The sequence below is a fragment of the Meles meles genome, chromosome 10, assembly GCF_922984935.1.
Source record: "Meles meles chromosome 10, mMelMel3.1 paternal haplotype, whole genome shotgun sequence".
In the NCBI taxonomy this organism is placed as follows: Eukaryota; Metazoa; Chordata; class Mammalia; order Carnivora; family Mustelidae; genus Meles; species Meles meles.
Window position 1 is genome coordinate 33,700,246 of NC_060075.1, and position 24,016 is coordinate 33,724,261.

The window sequence follows — 24,016 nt, forward strand, 5'->3', positions numbered from 1 at the left end:
TACTGCTTAATTGAGGGACTTGGAAAGGGATCAGCCTTTCTTCTACATTGATCTTTATAATCAAAACTCTCTAAGAGCCTCAGGCAAGGTTCTCTATTGTAAGATGAAGCTTTTTCATAAGAAATTATGGGGTGAAGATAAATTTCTTAGTGAGAAAGAGGGCAGAGAAGCCACCAGCTGCATTGCTCTTTCCACTGGGAATCCAAACATAACAAGGAGACGGCATCATCTCTGCAACTGATATGAAGACGGACCAGGCTGGGTGTTGAAATATATCAGTATATAACATGGGAAGAGGCGAGAGGGTTTGGGAGGGTCCCTGTTGGCACTAAAAGATAATATAGCTTGTTGGCAAATGGCCAGCAAAATCAGAACCTGAGAGTGGGACATAAAAAGAAAGTTGATGGTACTCTGACTATTCTTAACCCTGTTTAAGCAGTTTTAGTATTTTCCAAAGTGGACAGCTTGGTTATTGTCAATCTGGCTAAAGCAGCAAATCTCAACAGTGGTTCCATCCACAAAAGCTTTGGGGGCCACTTATAATTATAATAACTAACTGGAGATAAGACAGATACATCCTTACAGGAAGGATGCAGAAACTCAGGTGAGCACCTGGAATGTTGGATGGGCCAGGGAAGAAAGAAGCCTAGCTGGGTGTCTGGGTTCCTTTAATCAGGCTCTGCTTTCATGACTGAAGGTTCAGGTTCAATGTAGGAAAGGTGATGAAACTCAAGCTTCTCAGCAATGTTGAGAGAGGTTTGTTCAATAACAAGGCTGAAGGATTAAATTAGCTTTTAAAAAAAATTACTTGTGAATTGTAATGATCTCAGATTAGAGCTATTAAGTGTCAAACAAAATACTAATAGATGTAAATTTCAAAGCTATAACTGGGTTTGATTTGTTCATGTTGTTAAGGGCATGGATTTTCAAAGGCAAACAGAGTCATGTGGGCAAAGACTATTTATATCTATCTCTATAGAACTAATATAAGCTTCAAAAATTAAGAGGCAGTGAAGGTTGAAAAAGTTAAAATATGAAGTGCCTCATTGCTTTTGTACTTGTTTTGATGCGCAGTTTCTAGTTTTCCAGTATCTCCAACCATCTGTGACTCATTTTATTTGTCTAATGGTAAATATTCAACCAGGGAAGGGCTTGTACTTGACTCACGTCCTGGAACTTCTAAAGATAATGAAGCAGATACAATACAGACATTTTGCTTTTACCAGGAGATTTAAAGTAAAACAATGTGAAATTCTCTGGTTAACCTGACCAGTATTAGGCCTAGTGTCTTACAAAGCAGACACTCCTTTTTAAATGGCACATACTTGAAGGTTTTTATTGGATAAGACTCAGAATATATTCAAGTCCTGGAATGTTGGTGGGTAAAAGGCTGTGTACTGACAGCTCACTGAGAATCCTTTAAAGGGATAGTAAAGGTAGAATTTAAATGCTTGAGGATTAACAGGTTAAAAAAAAAGTATCAGTGCCCACTTATATTTAAATAAATATAAGGTTTGTATCTTAAATATTCCTGGGTTGTTAAAGAGTGCTTCACAGTTTCTTAGCATTGAACTTGGATGATAAAGACCTTACCTTTGTGAAAATGATTTTAAAATTAAAATTTTTGTGAAAAGAAAACTTAAAGACTCTAAAGATCTAATGCAATATGTAAATGAGTCCATTTAAAAATAAGAGCCTAATAATTCTGTGTCAGATTAAATACTTCTTAGGCCAAAGAAGATGTAAATACTTCTTTTTTATTTTTATAAAAACTTATTAAGGCAAAACGAAAAATAAAAAAACAATGCCACAACCCACTGAGGTATATGTATAGGTATTTCTTAGAACGATAAACTGAAATATACCTTCTGGAAAAGTAGCTCGGTAGTCTACAGATTCATTTGAAACCATTTCTGTAGTTGGGCTTACACTTCGGGCACTTACAAGCCTATCCAAATGAGGAGTGTGTACTCTTGCATCATAGCGAACTAATTCACTGCCCAGATCTTAAAACAGAGAGAGAGAAAGAGCTCGTTAAAGACTTGGCTATCATGGGTCCCAGTAGACCTTGACCCAGTGACCAGAACTCATGGGTTTGTGGACTGCATTTAAGACAACACACATGAATCGATGGCAATTTTAAATTGTAATGAATGTATAGTCTAGGTAACTTTTTAAAGCAAATAGTAACAAAACAAAAAATGCACCTTTAATTTGCTTTCTCCTTTTCAGCCACAGGAAAAGCCCAAGTAATAATAAGACTATTAATGATATTGAGATAACACCAACAATCAATCCTGTGAAATTCTGATCTGGTTGAACAATTACTTTTCCAAGGATGGTTGAAGAAACTGCTTGCTTCCACTAAAAATGACAAATACAGAAAAGTCAGAATTTAGCCATGATAAATACAAAAGGTACCACACAGGTTGATCACTCTCCTTGGACCCGAAGTACCAGCTGGTTATTAATGTTCTAGAAGTGGAATAATTGCCTTCAGAGCAGTAAGATATTCTTCAATTCTGTTTCAGTGTTCAAATAATTAAGGGCTACTGATCCGTAAAGTACTTATATGACACTTAGCTGTTTATTCTCATAACTAAGTATTAGGGATAAAAAGATAAACAAAAACCAGTTTTTGATCTTGAGGAACTAAATTATAGAAAGGGAGACAAATACATAAATAAGTGATAACACAATATGAAATGCACCTTAGAAGTATGAATAATCAGTAAGAAACAGAGACCACAGGACATTCACTCTATCTTGAAGGGCTGGGTAGGAGACAGAGAAGACTTTTTATAAGAGGTAAATAATCACATGGAATAATAAAGTTGCAAAATATTTTTATTCCAGTTTTGAGACAAAGAGGAAATATTTGAGGATCCTTCTAGCTTTAAAGTGGTTTGATTTTTAGGATTTGTGGTCCTTTTGAACTTCAAAATTCTGATACCGTATTTCAGCCTTAAATTTTTTTTTTAAAGATTTTATTTATTTATTAGACAGGGAGAGATACAGTGAGAGAGGGAACACAAATAAGGGGAGTGTGAGAGGGAGAAGCAGGCTTCCAGCCAAGCAGGGAGCCCGATGTGGAGCTCGATCCCAGGACCCTGGGATCACGACCCGACTAAAGGCAGACAGTTAACAGCTGAGCCACCCAGGTGCCCCTCAGCCTTAAATTTTATAATATTTTTGTATTTTCTTATTTCATTACTCTCTCCCCTCCATTTTATAACTTTTTAGAAGACCTCAGGAACCCTTTAAAATTCACTCATTCTTGGATAAACAAAATGTGGTATATCTATCTGATGGAATATTACTTAGCCTTAAAAATAATGAAGTCCTGACACATACTAGAACATGTATGAACCATGAAAACATGCTTAGTAAAATAAGCCAGACACACAAGGACAAATACTGTATGATTTCACTTATATGATATACTTAGAATAGGCAAATTCATAAAGACAGAAAATAGATTAGAGGTTACCCAGGGCTGGGGAAGAGGAAGGAATATGACAGTATGGCTTAATGGTTCGAGGGTTCCTCTTTGGGGTGATGAAAAAATTTTAGAATTAATGTTGATGGCTGAACAATACTGTGAATGTAATTAATGTCATGGAATTGTACACTAAAAAATAGTTAAAATGGCAAATTTTATGATATATATACTTTGCCATAATTTAAAAAATTAATAAGGTAATACACTCAAAACCACTGAACTGTACAGTTTAAATGTATGAGTTGTATGGTGCAACATGAAAGAAGTTACTATATAATAGTTTAAGTCCTATTTTACTTTGTTCATGCATTTGAGGTCACTGTGGAGATCAGCAGTGTGTTGGCTCTGGCCTCCTAAGAGGTGGGGGGAGGGTATTCTGGGATGTGCCCTTATCCCTCCTGAGAGTTACAATAAATTTTGGCAAAAGCGGGGGATGATGGAGAGGGAGTGTGGTTAGGAAGGACTTTTGAGATCTACTCTCTGAAGCTTGGGAAGGAGACAGTGCAACAAAAACTCACTAATTCTAAAATAACAACTAAGAATTGAGGCTGAGCTGATGAGCCAAAGCCAACACACAAATGAGCTTTAATGATTTATTTTAAGCCTGCAAGTGACATAATTACACTGGCATCTTTATTTACATCATGAGAGAAATGCAGGAATCCCACCTCTATATTTAGCTCGTTGTTCAACTTCAGCAGGTCATTGGGGACCTTGCATAAAACGGCTTCAGAATCTGAGTATATAGTCACACAGCTCTTATTTCCAACTTTTAACACTTCACCTCTAACTGCTTCAGGGTCAATATCATTTCCCTGAAAGGAAAAGAGAGGTTGTTAACACTTCACAGTTTTTCAGGAATGCTAACAATTGTGAAAGAACATAAATATACTGCAAACATAGGCCACATTGTTTGCCAAGGCATATGATTTTATGATACTCATTTTCGTGGGAATTTGGGTAGTTGGAAGAGAGCATGGCCATTTTGGGGCACTAATTAGGATTCACAGCATATAGCTTTTTATTATTTTTTTAGATTTACAAGTAATCTCTACACTCAACATGGGGTTCAAACTTACAACCCTGAGATCAAGAGTTGTATGCTCCACAGACTGAGTCAGCCACGTGCCATTACAGCTTTTCTATCAAATCAGATTTTAGAGCAAAGGAGAGATTTTTGTCCCACACCCTTCCATCCAATGACCTCTTACGCGTAATCAGCTTACTTTTTTTTAAACTAGAAGAAATATCTTAAACATTTTATTTTTACAACTGACAATTCAGTATATGGTGTCTCTTATTATTATATTCAGTTATGTAAAGAATGAATCATTGAACACTACATCAAAAACGAACTGAAGGGGCGCCTGGGTGGCTCGGTGGTTAAAGCCGCTGCCTTCGGCTCAGGTCATGATCTCAGGGTCCTGGGATCGAGTCCCGCATTGGGCTCTCTGCTCAGCAGCAAGCCTGCTTCCCTCTCTCTCTGCCTGCCTCTCTGCCTACTTGTGATCTCTCTCTGTCAAATAAGTAAATAAAAAATCTTTAAAAAAAAATATTGAAAAAAAAAAAAAAACGAACTGAACATAACCACCTTATTAATGTTTTTACGGGGTATCAGTGGTTGGCAAAAAGGAAATACTTCGAGATTCAGTTGTTTCACTAACGCCGCCTCATGCAATGACACTGAACCTTGGTTTTACTTTTAGAATCGCATTGAAAGAGCTTTACAAAATAGTGATATCTGGGTCCCATCTCCAGAGATTCTGAACTAATTGGTCTATGTTAATGTATTCCTTTTGTGTTTGAGTTGGGCAGTTTCTTTTCATCCTGCCTGCACAGCTGAATCTTACATATAAATAAATTCATTTTTACAGAAATTCCTGTGAGATGCCATATAACCCTCATTAGGATTTGAGAGCATGATTACATTATTTTGAACACTTAGTTACATGAGGATTTTAAAAAAAATGCAACTAGACATATTTAGTTAATGAAGTAACTATTAGGAATTTTAAAAATACCAACATTTTGTTAAGAAACCAATGATTGGCCTTGGGAAAGAAGTGAAAACGTAGGCACAACTTCTCATATCAAGACTTAATGAACACAGTTGTTTATTAAAAGTTAAAAGGAGAGTATATCAAAACATACTACTATTTTTCTTATGGACAAAGAGCAGCCAGTAATAACAACAGTACAGCTACTGTGTTTTATGTGATCCTTAGTACTTGGCAAACTGCTTTTATGTACATAGGGCAGAAGTCATTCTGGGAAAAGAAGTTAAAAGAAAATACTCCTTTCTAACATGAATCTGGAGTCTAAGAAAAAAATGCATAGAGATAAACCCTATCCTTCTATTTTTTAGATATTTCTAGAGGCAGTATGTGTATGCCATTGAACCAGGTCAGCCACACAGGGCAATTCAACATAAAAACACATAAATCTAACAGGTCACTTTGGGGCTCCAAATGACAACTTGTTGGTTAGGTCTGAGGAGGGGTAAGGCACTCACATATTGGAGGGAATTCAGGGAATGACATAGAAAAGAGATTAAAGAGCGGCAGGGCTTGATTTATGAGGGAATGACTAAAATGTGTCTTGCTTGCTTAAATGATAACGAGGGCTGGGGGAAGGGACGAACATACTGCATTTGTCTTCTAATACTCCTCCTTTTAGGCACAGGTCTCCTTGGATGTGCATGAAGGCTTCTCTAAAACAAAAACAGGCCACTCAGCTAACACTGAACCCCTTTTCATTGTGCCTAGTAGGGAACATATAAATCGTGACATACAAGTAATTACTATCAGCTTTGTATGTGTAATTGTTTTAAAAGTTTACCACCCAAGATGTCACAAAAGGAATACTGGCCGTCTACTACTATATGCAGAGGGGTCTGAATCAGAAAAAAGTAAAAATAGATAGAGGGCACTTTTTTTTTTAAAGATTTTATTTATTTATTTGACAGACATCACAAGTAGGCAGAGAGGCAGGCAGAGAGAGAGGGGGGAGGCAGGCTCCCCACAGAGCAGAGAGCCCGATGTAGGGCTCAATCCCAGGACCCTGAGATCATGACCTGAGCCAAAGGCAGAGGCTTTAACCCACTGAGCCACCCAGGCGCCCCAGATAGAGGGTACTTTTTGTCATTTAAAATAAACATATCTTTATGGACTTGTGGGAAAAATGCTTATGTTTAGAACTTTTTAAATTTACTTTTTATTTTTTAATATTAACTATTATTAAAATAGAACATATAAATTGGCTCAGTTCCCCAGTCATTAAAATGGCAATATACTCTTTTAAATAAAGCAGTGCAGAAAAAACTTTCTGGTCTTTAATCCCCAACACAAATAGAGCAATTTAGAATTATAATTATCTCATTTTATCTTGTAAAGACAGCCCCCCTGAGGTAGGTATTATTGTCATTCCAGCTTTATGCATCGAGAACTAAGGTTCAAGAAGGGACTAGGTCATGAGGCAAATCAAATTTCATTTGATACAAAATCTACTTATCATCCACTTTGTGCTAGACACTATTCTAGTTACTGAGAATATAAAGGTGAACAAGAGGTTTTTCTTTTCACTGTAATGTTAAAATAAATACTTTTCTAAAGTGAAAACTAATTGCTCCTAATGTGTTATGTTAGGATATCCCTTATTCTTTTCATCTCCAACTCTGGCCAGGTGTAACACAGTGTTTCTATCTAGGATTCAGGCCTGGGGACCTATGTCTGAGCTGGTTACAGAACACAGTAGATGGTGGCAGTAGGTAGAATTTGAAAAACAGCAAAATAGCAGGAGGGATCTTATAAGATTTCAAATATCCAGGTGGCCACAAGATTGAGTCTGGGGAAGTTAGCTAAAGCAATGAGGTGCAGGTTGGTAGAGGACCCAGAGAAGCAACAGTCTAGGGAGGTCGGCAAACAGAAAGTCAGTGAGTTGGTGGTGATAGGGTCAGAAGGGGGAGATTTACACTTCCTCCAGAGGATAGGAGTCCCTCTGTTTAGAGACTAGGCAAAAGAACCTTCACAGAAGCCTTCAAAATGGAGTTCCACGGGATGTTAATAGGCATTTGCAAAAATTTCCTGGTCATTTGGGAAAAGCTGCATGAACGAAAATTAAAATGGTTTCTTCATTGCCAGCTGGGGCACTTCCTGCCCACCCCCCCACCCCGTTTTCCTGATATAGCTGATTTCTCCAGACTGTACCTCTGAAGCATCGCTATGACCATATACATCAGTATGCTCCAAAATAACATAAATACCCAGGTCAGTGTCAGGTAGTCTTTGTTCCAGCATCACATACTGTACTTCTCTACCTTCCATAAAATATGCTCACACACAAATGTCACATAATAATTAGGGAAAAATATAGGGTTTCTTTACAAATATCTAAAAATCAACTCTGCTTAAAGAATTCAGAGCTATCTCACCTAAAGAATTGTATAGATATCTATATACCATACGATAGAAAATTTTCTGTTATGAAAGGTATTTTGGTATACATTAAATGAAAGCTGATATGAAAATCTACTGTAAAGATGAAATTTGGAATCGAGAGACGTGTGAGTCCTAGTCCTGATATTTGCTCTGTAAGACAAATCACCCAAGCTTTCTAAGCCTATGTTTACTTATCTGTAAATGGGGATAATCATTACTGGACCTCTAAATCACATGGGTCCATATGAGTCTGAAACGAAATAATATATATCAAAGTACTATGTTGACTAATCTTCCAAAAAAATGTGAGCTGCTATCGACATAAACATTGTGTCCTGATGTGTACTCCAAAGGAGGTGTCTACTTTTTTGTTTTTTCAAATTTTTAAAAAAGAGATATATATATATTTATTTGTTTATTTAATTTTTTAATAAACATATAATGTATTTTTATCCCCAGGGGTACAGGTCTGTGAATCACCAGGTTTACACACTTAATAGCACTCACCATAGCACATACCCTCCCCGATGTCCATAACCCCACCCCGGAGGTGTCTACTTTTGATGACCACTGTCCACAATTGGTCCTGACTAACTTGAAATCTTGGCCATAAACTACCTCCCACATCGATGGGATTTCTGGTTCATTCTGAGGGATAACTGATCTTTGGTCTCTGTTACATTTTTATTGATCCAAACTTGGCTGACCCGCTTGGTCATGGTGTACTGCTGACTGAGGCAATTCCCACAACTAGGGCTGGAGACTATCACAATCTCTTTTTAGCCAGAGAATTTCTGTAGGCATGGCTGCTTGAGGACCATGAACTCTTCCTGGCAATAAGGAACAACTCTCTCTCTAAACACATAATTCTCTCCATAGCTTTCATTGATGTAATATTAACCTACTTCACACTCCTGTTTTGAACAGTAATTGGATAAGAACAACATGAAATAAAATGGCATTCTTTCGTTTGATAGAAACAGTGCACTGCATGTCTAGAAGAGGACTTTTCTCATGCTTTGCTTTTGTTTCTGTCCCAAGTGAGGCAGAGGTTTTAATGTGATCAACTTTAGAAACTGATAAAGGGTTAAATAGCTGTCACACAATCTTTTCTTACACCTTAGTTCCTCATGTATAAAGAAAATGGACTATGGGAGATTGAATGATGATACCAAAATAATCCCCCAAAATCACCCTTTTCTCCCCAAACTGTCATTCTGTGACATGACAGATATTATACACTTGTTTGAGAAAAGAGTCATAGAGAAAAAAAGAAAGTGTTTTGTGTCTGTTTCCAAAGACCCCCTTGGGCCATGCTGGGAAGAGCACTGAAAGGCAGAGGATGATGTCAAATCATGTTGTTTTAGGTCCAACAATTTTGTAGGACATTGAATAATTGGTATTTACAGAAAAAGAAGTTTTCACTTCTATATAAGACTGTGCTTGGAAGGGTAGATAAAGGACCATTTATTTCTAATTCTTCCATCAGAGATAGAGGAAGAGAAAAATAGAGTTTATCTGGGCGTAAAAACATTTGCAAATAAACCTTTGTTTTCATCAAGAAAAACCAAATGGAATCTTTCAAATGGCAAACAGTAATTGTTGAAAGCAAAAGGTCACAGTAGATTAGTTTTACTGAAAAAAAAAAAGTGATAAAAGCTCTTTCTCCTTTTCTAAAACTAATTAAAGAAGCAGATGAAAGAACTTTGCTGTGGTAAACATGCTGTTCACTGAAGCAGGCGTCCATTTAATTTCATGCTGGGCTTGCTTAATTATTGTGCAAAACACAATTCGAGGTGAGTAAACTTATATGAGTATGAACGTGTGCATGAATTTGGCTATAGATAAAATCTTGTTGAAAAAGCAGAAAAACTTTAGCAGAAATGCATTTTACTTAGATGGAGATGATCTACAGGAACGTATATCTAAACAAGGACTATCCTATTACTTTGTATTTGTTCATATTTGCATTCAGGCTATCTTTGGGGGTAAAGTTCTGAATGTCTAAAACAACATAGTGAAGGGTAAGTATTTTGTTCTTTCTAGTGACTGGGGCTACTGATAAAGTCTTGATAACTTTGCCATTTTATTACTACTTAAAATAAAAATGACTGAAGTGACATAATAAGACAGCTGTATTCTAATCTTTGTTTTGCCACTGTCCCATCACTTGTCAAACCCCTTAACCTCTCTGCATCTGAGTGTTCTCTGTTTGCAACAGGCTGGGTTAGAAAAGATAATTTGTTATTCTCCAATTAAATTACATTTAGAGGCTACTATATTCCTACGGTAGAGGAAATCCAGCTCCATTTAGAAATCAGTTTAGAGATGACCATACCCAGATACAAGATTCCAAGTATTATAAGGAAGTACAGAACTACAACTGATGCATTTACTTTCTTTCTTTTTTTAAAAGATTTTATTTATTTATTTGAGAGAGAGATCACAAGTAGGCAGAGAGGCAGGTGGGGGTGGGGGTTGGGGGGGGGATGCAGGCCCCCTGCTGAGCAGAGAGCCCAATGCAGGGCTCGATCCCAGGACCCCGAGACCAGGACCTGAGCCAAAGTCAGAGACTTAAACCCACTGAGCCACCCAGGTGCCCCATGCATTTACTTTCAAGGTTCTTACCTTTTATCTTATAATGAGCACATTTAGGTGTCCAGGGAAATGTATAACAGCAGCAGAATAATGCATTATAGGCAGCCTATTTAATAGATTGTGTCCCACATTTGCTACTTTTAAACATACACAAGAAAGAATTTTTAAATGCTTCATTAAAAAGTAGTCCATAATTATACTTAACTTTTAGTCTTATGCCAAAAAGATTTGTTTTACAGAGTTTAGATATTCGCTGATGTAGTATAAGATCATGAGCCAGTACAATTCTATTCATACAGCTATGAAGTCAATTAAGTTCAAATTGATGATTTAAGAGGGCATTTTTTATGCATTTCTTACCTTAATTTCCAGTACATTTTCATTGCCTATTGAGATCATCACTGGCTTTTCAAAAGGCTTAAACACAGGATTATGTACATAAATGAGATCAAAGTATTTGGAATGGATCCCATCTAACATGAAAAAGGCTTTGGTTTTCAGAGGGAGCTGCAGACTCAGCTGTTGCAGTGAAGGAGTTGTACAGCAGATTATCTCTGAATTAGAGCGATGTTGACATGCCTATAGTAAGACACAATTATCCATTGTAGACAGAAGATAGCTTGACAACATCAAGAGCAACTTCCACATTTCACTGTTTTAGACAATCAATTAAAAATATGTAATTTTTGAAAAAAATCAGCATTTAATTTCCCAATGTTGAAGAACACATTTCTGGTAACATGACAGATGCAAAATTATCTTAACACCACAATCTTTAAAGGAACACAGGGCTTCACACTGGCCTGGAATAAGCTATTCTGATCTAATTGAAGATGGCTCTCCCTCCTCCATCAATTTTATTTTCCTTAAGATGACAGGACAGTCAGTCACCTGGAGGGACTGTCTCTTTGTTTATGAAACAGAAATGGCAGAGTGAGAGCTGGACTTTGTGTGGTTAGAAGTCCTGATTTACACCATACCTCGAAAATAAGTTGTGAGAATCCAAAGCCCTTAGAAGGAGACTCAGTGTCCTCAATTAAGAATTAAGATTAAAATGTTACTCACAATGTGTGATACTACATGTTAAGTGCTTTACCAACTACTGTGCACCATACTGATGACATTATAATTAGCTATGTAGTCAGGTCATCTTATTAATGTGTTTCAAGCTATCAATTTCTGAGTGCCAGGTTCTGTGCAAAATACTTTATAGGCTGGTCCCATTTCATCCTCACAACAGTCCTAAGAGATAGATACTATGATTCCTCACATTTTACAGATGAAGAAACAGCTTTTTGAGCTAATGTCAGGTCACACAACTCTGCATGGCAGAGTAGGGAACATAAATCCTAGGCCATTGGCTTAAATTCACTGCCTTAACCCTGTGCTCTATGACTTCTTACTCACTCTATATTCTATATCGGCAGATCTTTTCTTATGCTATTTTACAAAGGCTCTGCTATTATTATTTTATGTGCTTTTATCTCTCACTTCAAATCTTCCCCTTTGGAATTCTGATTTATGGAAGTTTGGAAAATGTGGCTTCCTCTCAATTGTGCTTAGACTAAACCAGCAACACAAAGTGGCACATTTGAGGTTAAATGGTTGCATTTTTTTCCCCAAGGAAAAGACAAACAAGCAACAACATCCTTAGATTTCCTTTTCTTTTACAAGTAGAGTTGGAGATAAAACAATTAGTTATGCCCACAATAGAAAAAGGACTCAGGATATACATAAAAAGCACAAGCAAAATTGGGTATTTGATATTTTCTTCTAAAAATAATTTAAAATAATTATTCTTCATTTTAAAATGCATGTTGTAAGCAGATAGAGAAAACAGATACATATAGACATAATGGAAACAAAATATTAGTTTTATGTCAAATTCATATTATAATGCCAAAAGCTATATATTTTCATCTTGAAACATGGAAATGAACAGTTTTACTGTCAACACAATAATTCTCTATTAACAATAAAAAATTTGAAAACTATACAATAAACTGCTGGCTTCTGTGCCATATTGTGAATTAATTAATATTAATTTTGTTAAGATGGTGTATTTTTATTTTATTTTATTTATTTTTTTAGTATTTTTTATTTTAAAAGATTAGAGTTTGTTGGACTTAAAAGTTATCATGGCTGGATCAGTATATCTAAATCAGATCTGGCCAAGTTTTTATTTGTTAAATAATAAATGGGTTCATGGTCAAGGTCAGCTTCAAATTCTATAAGCACCAAGAAACACACAGTTCTTTATAAGGTATTTTCCAAACACACTAGTCAAATTGAATTGTTCATTCTCACCTAATTCTAATACATTCTTCTATTGTGATAATACATTTGTGGTGAAAACAAGAGAAGTTTATATTTCCAGATATGTAGAGGTAAGATTTTTATCTTCTATCATTGTTTGAATCTTCCTTGGATTATGGAACTCTTATGTTTAACATCTAGGAGGTTTTTAAAGAAATGTTTGATTACAAATGAATGAATAAAGCCAAAAGGTGTCTACATGTCATCATAATGGTTATGAGGGAGAAAGAATTTAGCTATTATTTTAATAATCTAGGCTCAGCATGATTAGATAAACTAATAATTTCTCAGATTTCTAAAGAGTTACATGCCAACACCAAAAAGGGTATCCTTATTTGGTTAATGAAAAATTGTTCTGTTTAGCTGTGGAGAAGTGATACGCTTTAAACTAATAGCAGTGGTGTTCTAACTTTATTTGTGGCCATGTGTGGGGATTGGTTTTAAAGCTCTCTACTTCATCCGGTAACTCCCTGGAGTACAATCTCGCAGGAATATGATAAAAATCTAATAATACTCTTTAGAAGTGATGCAATGTGGCTGATAGAGAAGGTCAAGAAAAATCTCATTGGAGATGACCTTATTGTTTGGTGATTTGGCTTGACATTTTTAGCCCCAAATTGGTTTTTGTAATTAAAGAACACTGTGGCCTTAGTCTTCAAGAAATATTGGATGGAGAATCTAAAAGAAAGTGCTGTAATTCAATCTATCACCTGCCCAGTTGAGACCCTGCTTGAGAGGGGGCACTTAGAACTTTCATTTTTAGTTGAGTGCACAAGTCCAACTAGATTATGGTATTTTATATTAGAGAAAAACATCAACAAAAATATGAAATCCTTGTAAATAACTCCAACCATCCTAAAGTGTAAACTAAAACTACCATTTCAATGTAATCTATATAAATTGTTAGACCACAAGATAGGTCAATCACTTTTAAGGAGGCATTCGTTTAATTTTAATTGATTTTGCAAATAAAAGAAGGGAAGGTAGAGAAATGCCAAACAACATACACTCTAGGACATCATTCTTCTAATGGTCTTTCTCATTATTTGATAACATGCTAACAAAGGGACAAGAAGAACAGTAACAACACTAGGATGTAAGAACACACGTGTGCTGCCACTTAGAAAAACAAGGATGCTGCAGCAAGATTAGAGCAAAAGAGCAATATTCTTTGGTACATTAAAAAAAGGGAGAGAGGAATTCTATGGACTGAATGTTTGTGTTCCTCCCAAAGTCACATGTTGTAACCCTAATCCTCAGCATGATGGTATTTGGAGATGGGGCCTCAGGAAGGTAATTAGGTTATAAGAATTGAGTGCTTATAGAGTTAGTCCCCTTATAAGAAGAGATTCAAGGGGCACCTGGGTGGCTCAGTGAGTTAAGCATCTGACTTTGGCTCAGGTCATGATCTCAGGGTTCTGGGATTGAGCCTCTCTTGGGCTCCCCACTTAGCAGGGATTGCTTTCCCCCTCTGCCCCGCCCCCCCGCTGTGTATGTGTAGGCGTGCTTTCTTGCTTTCTCTCCTCTCTCTCTCAAATATTTACCAAATATTTACCAAAAAAAAAAAATATATATATATATATATATAAATATATATATATATATATATATATATATATATATATATATATATATATATATAAAAGAGACCCAAGAGAGCTTGTTTCTCTTTCTGTTTCTGCCATGTGAGGATGTAATCCGAAGGTGGTCTTCTGCAAATCAGAAACCATGCCCTCACCAGGCACCTGGATGTGCTGGTACCTTGATCTTAACACTTCTCAACTTTCAGAACTTCGAGAAATAAATGTTTGTTGTTTAAGCCACCCAGTCTATGGTATTTCTGTTATAGCATCCTGAACTAAGACAAGGAATGATGTAGTTTCTATCTGTATCAACTATATTTAAAAACACTGCCTCAAGTTGGTAATCATCATTTGTGTCCTGCATTGTGTGAGTGTGTGTGTGTGCGTGCATTTTATAATATTTGCCTGATGCAAGATAATTTTAGTTGTTTTATAAAATATACTATTGGATCTGTGTTGCAAGGAAGGTAACTAGCAAAATTAAAAGCAAAGGGGCGCCTGGGTGGCTCAGTGGGTTAAAGCCTCTGCCTTCAGCTCAGGTCATGATCTCAGGGTCCTGGGATCGAGTTCCGCATCAGGCTCTCCACTCAGCGGGGAGCCTGCTTCCTCCTCTCTCTCTGCCTGCTTGTGATCTCTCTCTCTCTGTCAAATAAATAAATAAAATCTTTAAAAAAAAAAAATTAAAAGCAAAACCCAAATGTCCTATATACCCAGAAAGTAGTGGTAAAGGCAGAGATGCAGAGTTTTAAGCACAACTATCTCTCAAAGGACTTACCACTGTAAAGTTCCTTCTTGCTTCCTGTACATTTATTCCCATCCTCAGGACACTAACTGAATGCAAGTTTTTTCCAATAGCTGTTATTGTGCTCCCACCACTGGCAAAATAAAATAGAAAAATATTAATATTGAGAAGTCCTTTCTCTACCAAGTATTTTAAGAAAGAAGTTAAATTACATTCCATGTAGTGACTGCAATTTACAGTCACAACCGAAGTTGAATGGAAGTTCTGTGGTAACTATTTTTTTGGAAACAAAGTTATTGAACTTGAAAATATATTTTAAAATTTCTATTTTATAAGTTGAAGAAATGTATTTTTCTTTTACTCACAAAATATACAAAAGAAATATTTTTTTCTCTTTTAAAAATAAATCCAAATGAAATGAACTTAACTATTGTTAGGCAGAATTGATGGAAACAAGGCAGACTGAACCGGGCCCAAAGAAATACTTATTCAAAGGGAGTCTGGTATAGGGGAAAGTTGTGTCTAAAGTAGGCAGAGCAAAAATACACTGAAGAATGGAGGGAAAAAAGGTAACTCCTCTTTTGGGCATTAAAGTTAGTACAGACTTGACATGTACATAATGTAGTGCATAAATACTAAGGTGTCACATTAAACTGTTCCACTGAAATCCATTTAATATGTAATAGAGTAGGATAAAATGTTTCTTGGCATGAACCTAGCAATGATAAAGTCAAATTGTACTCAGAACCTGAATGTAGTTTTCACTCCTGAATTAGAAAGGTAGCCTTTAAAAGAAATGCAACAGCATCAAAGCTAGAGGTAAAACTGCAATTCCTCTTGACTATTTGACAGACAAATCATTCTTATGTTCATTATTTTCTTATACTCATCAGAAGCTTTTACTTACCTAATAAAAGATTTGGTTGGATGAATTGCATAGACAATGGGGTCTTCCTGGTAACTGAAGCTGTTCATCTCTCGGTTGGCTAAGTCAATTTTCAATTTAATAGGAAACTCAGTTGGAGTGGTTTGAGCTGGGGTATAACATTCGAGAATACTATCTGACACACTGAACAAAAAAATGAAGAAAATTGACCTTAGCTATTAGATGCACATATTTTAGAATTATATGCATAAATCAAAAGTGTATCACTCAATGGCTCCTAAATGAGAATTTCCAGATGTGTTTAGAAAAAAGCTTTTTTTTTTTTTTAAAGATTTTATTTATTTATTTGAGAGAGAGAGATCACAAGTAGGCAGAGCAACAGGCACAGAGAGGGGGGAAGCAGGCTCCCTTTGAGCAGAGAGCCTGATGCGATGCGGGGCTGGATCCCAGCACCTTGAGATCATGACCTGAGCGGAATCATGACCTGAGTGGAATCATGACCTAAGCGGAATCATGACCTGAGCCGAAGGCAGAACCCACTGAGCCAACCAAGGGCCCCCCAAAAAGCTCTTTCTAATGTAGCCTATTTACATTTGACTGGATCCCAAACTGAGCCTTGTTGTAGACAAGCCATCTATGACTTCAAAACATTTGGGATTTTAAGCAATTTTTAAAGTATTTTTTTGATATTTGATTAAACTGAGTTCTTTCACCTCTAAGAATCAGAAACCTAACTTCCCTCTAGACCCAATCTCCCTCATGTTTCTCACGTCCCCAAAGTGATTTAGTCAAATTGTAAATCTTGATGAAAATGTTTAATTTATTGTCAATTATCAGAATCTCACAGCTCATAGCGTAGCCAGGATACTAATACATAAAACTAGAGAAGTTAGATGGGAAGACGAACTTAAAAAGTGGAATTAGGGGCATCTGGGTGGCTCAGTGGGTTAAAGCCTCTGCCTTCGACTCTGGTCGTGGTCTCAGAGTCCTGGGATCGAGCCCCGCATCGGGCTGTCTGCTTGGCAGGGAGCCTGCTTCCTCCTCTCTCCCTGCCTGCCTCTTTGACTACTTGGAATCTCTGTCTATCAAATAAATAAATAAAATCTTAAAAAAAAAGAGTGGAATTAATCAACATAAGGGAAGGGTAGAAAGATCAGCAAAAATGTAGATGGATATGGGAAGGAGGAAGTTTTGTCAGTAGGGGAGTAAATAACATACATCTTGGTTTTCCTCCACACACACAAAAAGAACAATCTTTTCTTGATTTGTTAGGTGTAGATACTAATCCTATTTGATTGATGCAACAAAAAATAATTTACAACACCTTTTTAAAGTACATGTTTTTCCACCAATTGAAATGTGTCTAGAATTCCCACTGTTCAGGTACTTTCCATTTAAAGTTAGCAAGGTGCCACCAGTCTTAGGACCGTAACTTGGAGAAATACTTGTTATTATAGGATCCTGAAAAGAAATAAAAACAAAGCAAAGTAACTTGTTAATTTTATGACTCTAAATAGATTAAGTAACAAATATCCTATGTTCTCAAGAATTAGTGCTTCGACTTACCACATAGGAAAATTTACTGTATTGTGCTGTCCCTCGACCATTTGCAATAATTATGGATATATTGAAATGCTCATTCACTGCAGGACCAACTGTGCATTTCAGCCTGAAAAAAACCCCAAAGTTTAATATGTTGCAAATCCAAAGGCATTTTCTGGTTTGGCTGTTTTATGTGAAGGAACATTAACATTAAATTGTGAACTGGCTAATCTGAATAGCAAGCAGAGAGTTTTGTGGTAAGCATTAGGGCTAAACATCATATATTTCCATTTCTGTACTATTACACTTCACATAGACAACACAGGAACTGTTAAACCTCATCAATACGGACCTTGCCAATAGAAAAACTCATAATAATCTAAGTTGAAACCTCTAAAATTATAGGCATAATGTTTGGCATACTTAAGATAAAGAAATATTTCAACACCATATGAAACAATGGGCTAATTATAAATAAACCAAATCTCTTCATTAAAGTATGTCAACAGGTACATTTCTGTGGTTACATGTGTCATCTTAAAAATAGTGAAGTTGTGACAGACTTCCCACAGAATTATTTTTGAATTAATAATCTTACAGTCCTGAGAGTGTATAAATGTGATTTGTTTTATTAAGCAACTTTTAAAAGAAGAGAATGAATTATGTTTTACTTTTACAGATCCTAACATATAAAACAAGGAATAAGGACTCACAAGGAATATTTCTAGAAAGAATTTGTTTTCCCATTAGCCTAAACAAGTACAACATTAATTGATGTTTTGGTCTCAGTAAATGAGTACATTTAGACCTCTGTGTGATCCTGGAAGGAATTCTACAAGGCATAAAATAAACACTTGATAGAAGAGTTTCAACCATAAAGCTTGAAATGTTTGGCTGTTATTACTACTATCTGATAACTAAAAATTTCCAGATCCTCCATTCAGTATGGGCTTTACATTTGATAGAAGGCGAATGGAGAAAATGGTGGAATAAGCACACCTCTTGAATCAGGAGAGCTGAGTCTGAAGGCCTGTTAAATTCTTACTCTCTGGATTGCCTCTGCTAAACTACACTCCACCTCTTTTTTTTTCTTTTTAAAGATTTATTGATTTATTTGTCAGAGTGAGAGAGCACAAGCAGAGGGAGTGGCAAGCAGAGGGAGAAGCAGGCAACCTCCTGAGCAAGGTCCCCGATGTGGGGCTCATTCCCAGGACTCTGGGATCATGACCTGAGCCAAAGACAGTCAGATGCTCAACTGGCTGAGCCACCCAGGCGTCCCTGCATTCCACCTTTCTGAACTTCAGACAATACCTTTGTAAGATCCGTATGGTATTGCTATCTTCTGGGATGAATGGCTAAATGAGATACTCTTCTTACATTACAATACCAATAAATATCAGCTGAATATAAATTTAGGTGCATCAAAAAAAGAAAGAAAGAAGTCTCAAAAATGTGACTGAGCTACTTTACTACATTTCCGAGGTTTAGAAAGTAAATTTAGAAGAGAGGGTCTTTATTGAGCTCTTTTACTGATTTTTATAGAAAAAGCCATTGGAGATTCTATATTTGAAGACTTTCAAGATGGAGCAACTTCACCCAGTGCTGTTCTTTCAAATCTACCCAAACAATTTCTAAAGAAATGTTACAAAAATGGTTGAAAAATTCCCCGATGCTGCACTCTTCTCTCTTTACCTAGGTAACGTCACCTTTCTCCTTTTTTAATCCTGGTAAGTAAACAGGATTAAGAACAAAAACAGTTCCGCAAGCAAAGTTAGAGGGCCAAGACTCTTTCTGATTCAAGATGTGGACTTTTGGGACAGTCTTTACCAGCATTCATTCTAAAATACAACCTGTTTTTTCCAACCACAGCCCAGAAAAACATTTTTAAATCCTTACATGTTTGTTGTACTCTCACTTAAGGTCAAGGTGCAGCTCTCATTTCCAAGGAGAACTTTGGTTTTCTTTAAATCAAATTTATTATTCCTCCTGAATCCGAAGTCCCAGCCACATATGGTCAGCATCGTCCCTCCTTCCAAGGGTGCACTAGTTGGGAAAACCTACAAGGAAAACCGAGAACTTTAAAAAAAACTCAAGACATTATTTTTTGTTTGTGTGCAAAACAAACACAATATGTATTCTTACTGAAATTTTTCTATTCTGCCACTGTCTTTTTTTTTTTTTTTAAAGATTTTATTTATTTATTTGTCAGAGAGAGAGCAGAAGTACAGAGAGCTGCAGGCAGAACCGGCAGAAGGAGAAGCAGGCTCTCCGCTGAGCAAGGAGCCAGATGTGGGACTCGATCCCAGGACTCTGGGATCATGAACTGAGCCGAAGGCAGATGCTTAACCAACCGAGCCACCCAGGCATCCCTCTGCCACTGTCTTAAAAAGTGGAATTTTCAATGCAGGAAAAAGGGTCACAAATTTCACAGATGCTGGAAAAAATATTAAAACTCTCTAAGATGTGCTGATGAAATAAGTTGTTTTCAGGAGATTGAGAGATGGGACAGAGAGCAGATTCAACCGGAGTAGAAATGAAGGGCCTTCTTGGGCAACTCTGAAGTGAATTCAGCTGGTAATCTTCTAGGGTGGAGTAGACAGTTTGAGCCCAGACTTGTAGATTCTTGTAACTCTCATTATAACTCTTTCATGGGCCTCCAGTTCAAACTCTGATCAAAAATTTTAAAGGGCCCTAGAAGTCAAGCACCAATATATGTCTCTTTCTGTGCATGAGCTGGGTGTTTGCTGCAATCTTGTGCTATGGTAGTCCCCAACGAGAGAAGTAAAAATACCTCTTGGTATCCAGTGGTTTCACAGTTGCTTCAGCAGCTATCATAATACTGGACACATAGATGGTATTCAATATATATCTACCATTCCCTCATTCATTATAAATCATCTACTACATGCCAAGCACTAACAAATGAATAAATGAATCTATTTCTTTGTACTTGTTAATTCATATTTATTACCGATCTGGGATTTTCCTTTCTTTCTTTAAATGTGGTCACCATTTGATATATACCAGCTGGTTAGCTGACACACCCAGCTTTTAAAAAAATTACATAATTTAAAATAAATGTATACAATATATAATTTCTATTAGAAATAGATATTAAAAAAACTAGAAAGAGCCCCAAATGTGATCTGTATTGTAGCAATGTTTCTAATTATCTCTCTTGGCATTATTTACATCTCATTTCTAGGGCTGATTTTTTTTCTCCCCCATGTTCAATGTTAAATAAATAGGTTCATTTTTCTATTGCAGGCTTTCTTAGGTGTGTTGAAAGTAAAATGTGAGCTCATTAATAAAATTTTGGCAACTGTGACATAAGATAGCAGTAGGTTCTTATGAAGTCTATAAGACAACTCTCCTTAGGCTAAAACTATTCAAACAAAACAAATTTCCAAGTTAAAAATAAGCTTCTCTTCAGCAGCTTTGTCACAATTGAGAAAGGAAATGCTCTTTGGGGTGGGGGCCATATTGTAGATTGTGCTGTAAAGTACAATGGTGGGAAAACATAGCATCACCATAGAGGCAACTCAAAAACCAGTAAAGGTGTTTGCTAAAGGCCAGTTAGTAAAAGTCCGAAAGTGATTCTTTTACAATTTAAAAGGGCTTTTAGCAAAATTCAGATTTGCAAACATTTCCACTCATCCCAAGTAAACAATTGCAAATCAAAGTTTTAACTTATCTTTGCTACTAAATCCCTTTAAAGTCTTAGTTTAATGCTTTTATGATAGCTTTTTATGCATAAAATCCATTACACACTTGTGCTGTCCATGAAAACTTACCTTGTCCATGTCTAGGCAAAGGAGAATTGGTCGAGAAAAAAATGCCTGTTTATTACTCTGTTAGAAATCCAATAGGAGAGAGGAGGCATCTAACCCCGCCCCCCCCCCCCCCCCCCTCTTCAGCCTGAGGCAGCCACACAGGGCCTTTCCCTCCTTTCAGAAGGAGATTCCCCCATAGAAAACAGTTGCCTAAGGCTGATGTTAGCCTGATTCTGCCGCTTAGATCCCCCCTTTCTATGTAAAAATTGAAGTCTGTCACTCTACAGACATCATCACTTTCTACAAAAGGCAAATGGATTGGGTGATGCTTTGAGAAGACACTGAGAGTTGTTCCGTTGGTGTGCAGGCAGCAGAAATGGAGATTATAAAACCTTTGCTAGTCGGTTGGTCAGGATTCAAAAGTGCAGCTCAACTTAGCTTTCCTCCCTGGGCTGAGATTTTAGAGCGGGGCTTTGGAACATTTCCTCCTTAGCTTATGGGGTAATGTTCACTCTTCCAGGGGAAAAGGAAGGAAGCGGTTTTGGACAACACACCCTCGGATAAACCAACAATGAGCTGGCAAACTCTGAGTTATCCTGAGGGGAGGGAAACTTTGTGGGAAGGAAATGAGTGTCCGGTATAAAGCCACAGAGGCCAGGTCTCCCACCTGTCTGGATAGGGGAGAAACAGCTACGGAAGCAACTAGCACCCTTTCACAGGTGAAAATGATTTAAACGATCACGTTTTCAAAACCCAGATAATACATGAGAATGCTAAAACAACAATAAACCCTTCCTGGAAAATTAGAATTTGTCTCTTAAGTAGTGAAAAAAGTTATAAATATATTGGTGGTAGGCTGAATGACACCCCTACCCCCACTCCGCCCCATAAGATATCACTGTTGCTTCTTATCTGAGTCTTCCAATCAATTAATAAATCATTTTATTGTCTCACTGGGACTGAATTCAATGCTACAAGATATGACAATTTTATCTTAATAAATTCAGAATGCATTGGAAAGGGCTCTTCCTTTTCTGAAGCATTTCTCATTGCTCTTTAAGTATGAGATCAGATAACATGTTTGAAACAAAATAATGGGCTTGCAATCCTGAAAACTCTCTTATGTGGAATTGCAAAGAATTTCAGCCACTGAACATCATGTACCTTGCAAAGTAGGTTAACTCACATTTACTGGAAATTGAAACTATACACTAGTTGGGTTTTGTGCCTATAGTGTTTAAGACAGATAAGAAATAGATGAATAATCTGTCTTATTTTTTTGCAGTTAGAATGCTAAATGTTACGGTCTAGTGCAGCATGAAATCTTCCTAACAACTATGAACCGAAAGGGATTTATGGACTCAGCTGCACTACTTTCGTCCTAACTGTACAGCCCAAGCCTCACTGACTCGTGCACAATGCAATGCAACCTTTTAAAATCACCAACTACAGAAAGTTAGGAAAGGTGAGAACAGCGGGAGATTTAATACTGTGAGAGATTCTCTGGTTCCAGAAAATCCTAAAATATTTGGTTGTCTTTAAAAAACCATTTTAATATGGCTTTCACAAATAATAGAAGGAAGTATACTGGTCAAAATAAATGTTCCATTTGTACAGGCTCTAAACCTGCCCTGTATTTAAAACACAAGTTTATCTATTTTTGAAATAAAATTGTTGTGATTCGATGGAATGTATAACACCCCACCCCCCCACCCACATACACACATATACTCTCCCCATATCTCTTTACGGAATTTCTGAGTTCAGATTTCTAGTGTCTCAAATTGCCAAGGCTGTGTTTAAAAAAGTATAAAATTGCACATGGTTTTAAAAATATACTAAACAAAAAAAGTGTGCATACTACCACAGTATAGATTTAAGTTTGTTTTCTTACTATCTTCTAGGTTATTCCCTGGCCGATCAAGTTAAATCTTAACCACTGTGTTTCACCTAACAGAAAATGATTTGTTTAAAACCCAGTCACCCTGCACAAATCTTGCCCCAAACCGTATCTAAATGAAAACAGCCATGCGCTTGGGGGGCGGTTCTTGTTCTGACTTGCACACTTTGTTTACTTGGTCTTGAACCAGGCGACCGAGACCTTTAACTTGAGTCTTTCACAAGAATCATTTACTAAAGTCCAGCTGTTCTATACGTGAGCAGGGAAGGTACATACTGGGTCCTCATAGGGAATTATTTTCAAGCAAAAATGCATTTAAAATTGCAAAAAGGCATTTAAAAAGATTGCCATGGAGATTTTCATAGTACCAGCTATCTGCTTAAACAAATAAGGCAGCAGAGAGTTGGAAAGCGCCGCCACAATGCCATGACTGTGCTCACTGCTAGAAGCTGAGTTCTCCAATAGGAGGAGGCACTTTTTTCTTGTTCAGACCACACTTCCTTAGTGTCTAGAAGAGTGCAGCTATATGGTATGCAGTTAATAAATATTTTTGGAATGAATTAAAGAATGAAATGGCTCACAGAGTATAGATGTTAGCATTAGTCATCAGTTGCACCTGTACTGTTCTTCCAGGAACTCTGAGAGAAGGCACATAGCCACCCATGGGTGTTCACTGTCCACTTGCCTCCTACACTGGCCTGTGAAGTAACCTCTAGTTATGTGTGATGAGACACGGTC

General features: G+C 36.8%; 1 protein-coding gene across 3 annotated transcripts in view; it reads right to left on the reverse strand.

The window, feature by feature from the left end:
* MET (MET proto-oncogene, receptor tyrosine kinase) overlaps positions 1–24,016 on the reverse strand; it is a 118,023-nt gene that overhangs the window by 21,976 nt on the left and 72,031 nt on the right. For 2 of the 3 annotated variants that reach the window (XM_046020761.1, XM_046020759.1), the window contains 9 exons: positions 19,502–19,662; positions 17,630–17,732; positions 17,388–17,524; positions 16,085–16,246; positions 15,211–15,310; positions 10,897–11,115; positions 4,171–4,317; positions 2,208–2,364; positions 1,866–2,006 (listed from right to left, as the gene is read on the reverse strand). In XM_046020761.1, the coding sequence (XP_045876717.1) occupies positions 1,866–2,006; positions 2,208–2,364; positions 4,171–4,317; positions 10,897–11,115; positions 15,211–15,310; positions 16,085–16,246; positions 17,388–17,524; positions 17,630–17,732; positions 19,502–19,662 (1,327 nt within the window). The remainder of the gene's footprint in view (positions 1–1,865; positions 2,007–2,207; positions 2,365–4,170; positions 4,318–10,896; positions 11,116–15,210; positions 15,311–16,084; positions 16,247–17,387; positions 17,525–17,629; positions 17,733–19,501; positions 19,663–24,016) is intronic. The other variant, XM_046020760.1, reaches the window with a different exon arrangement.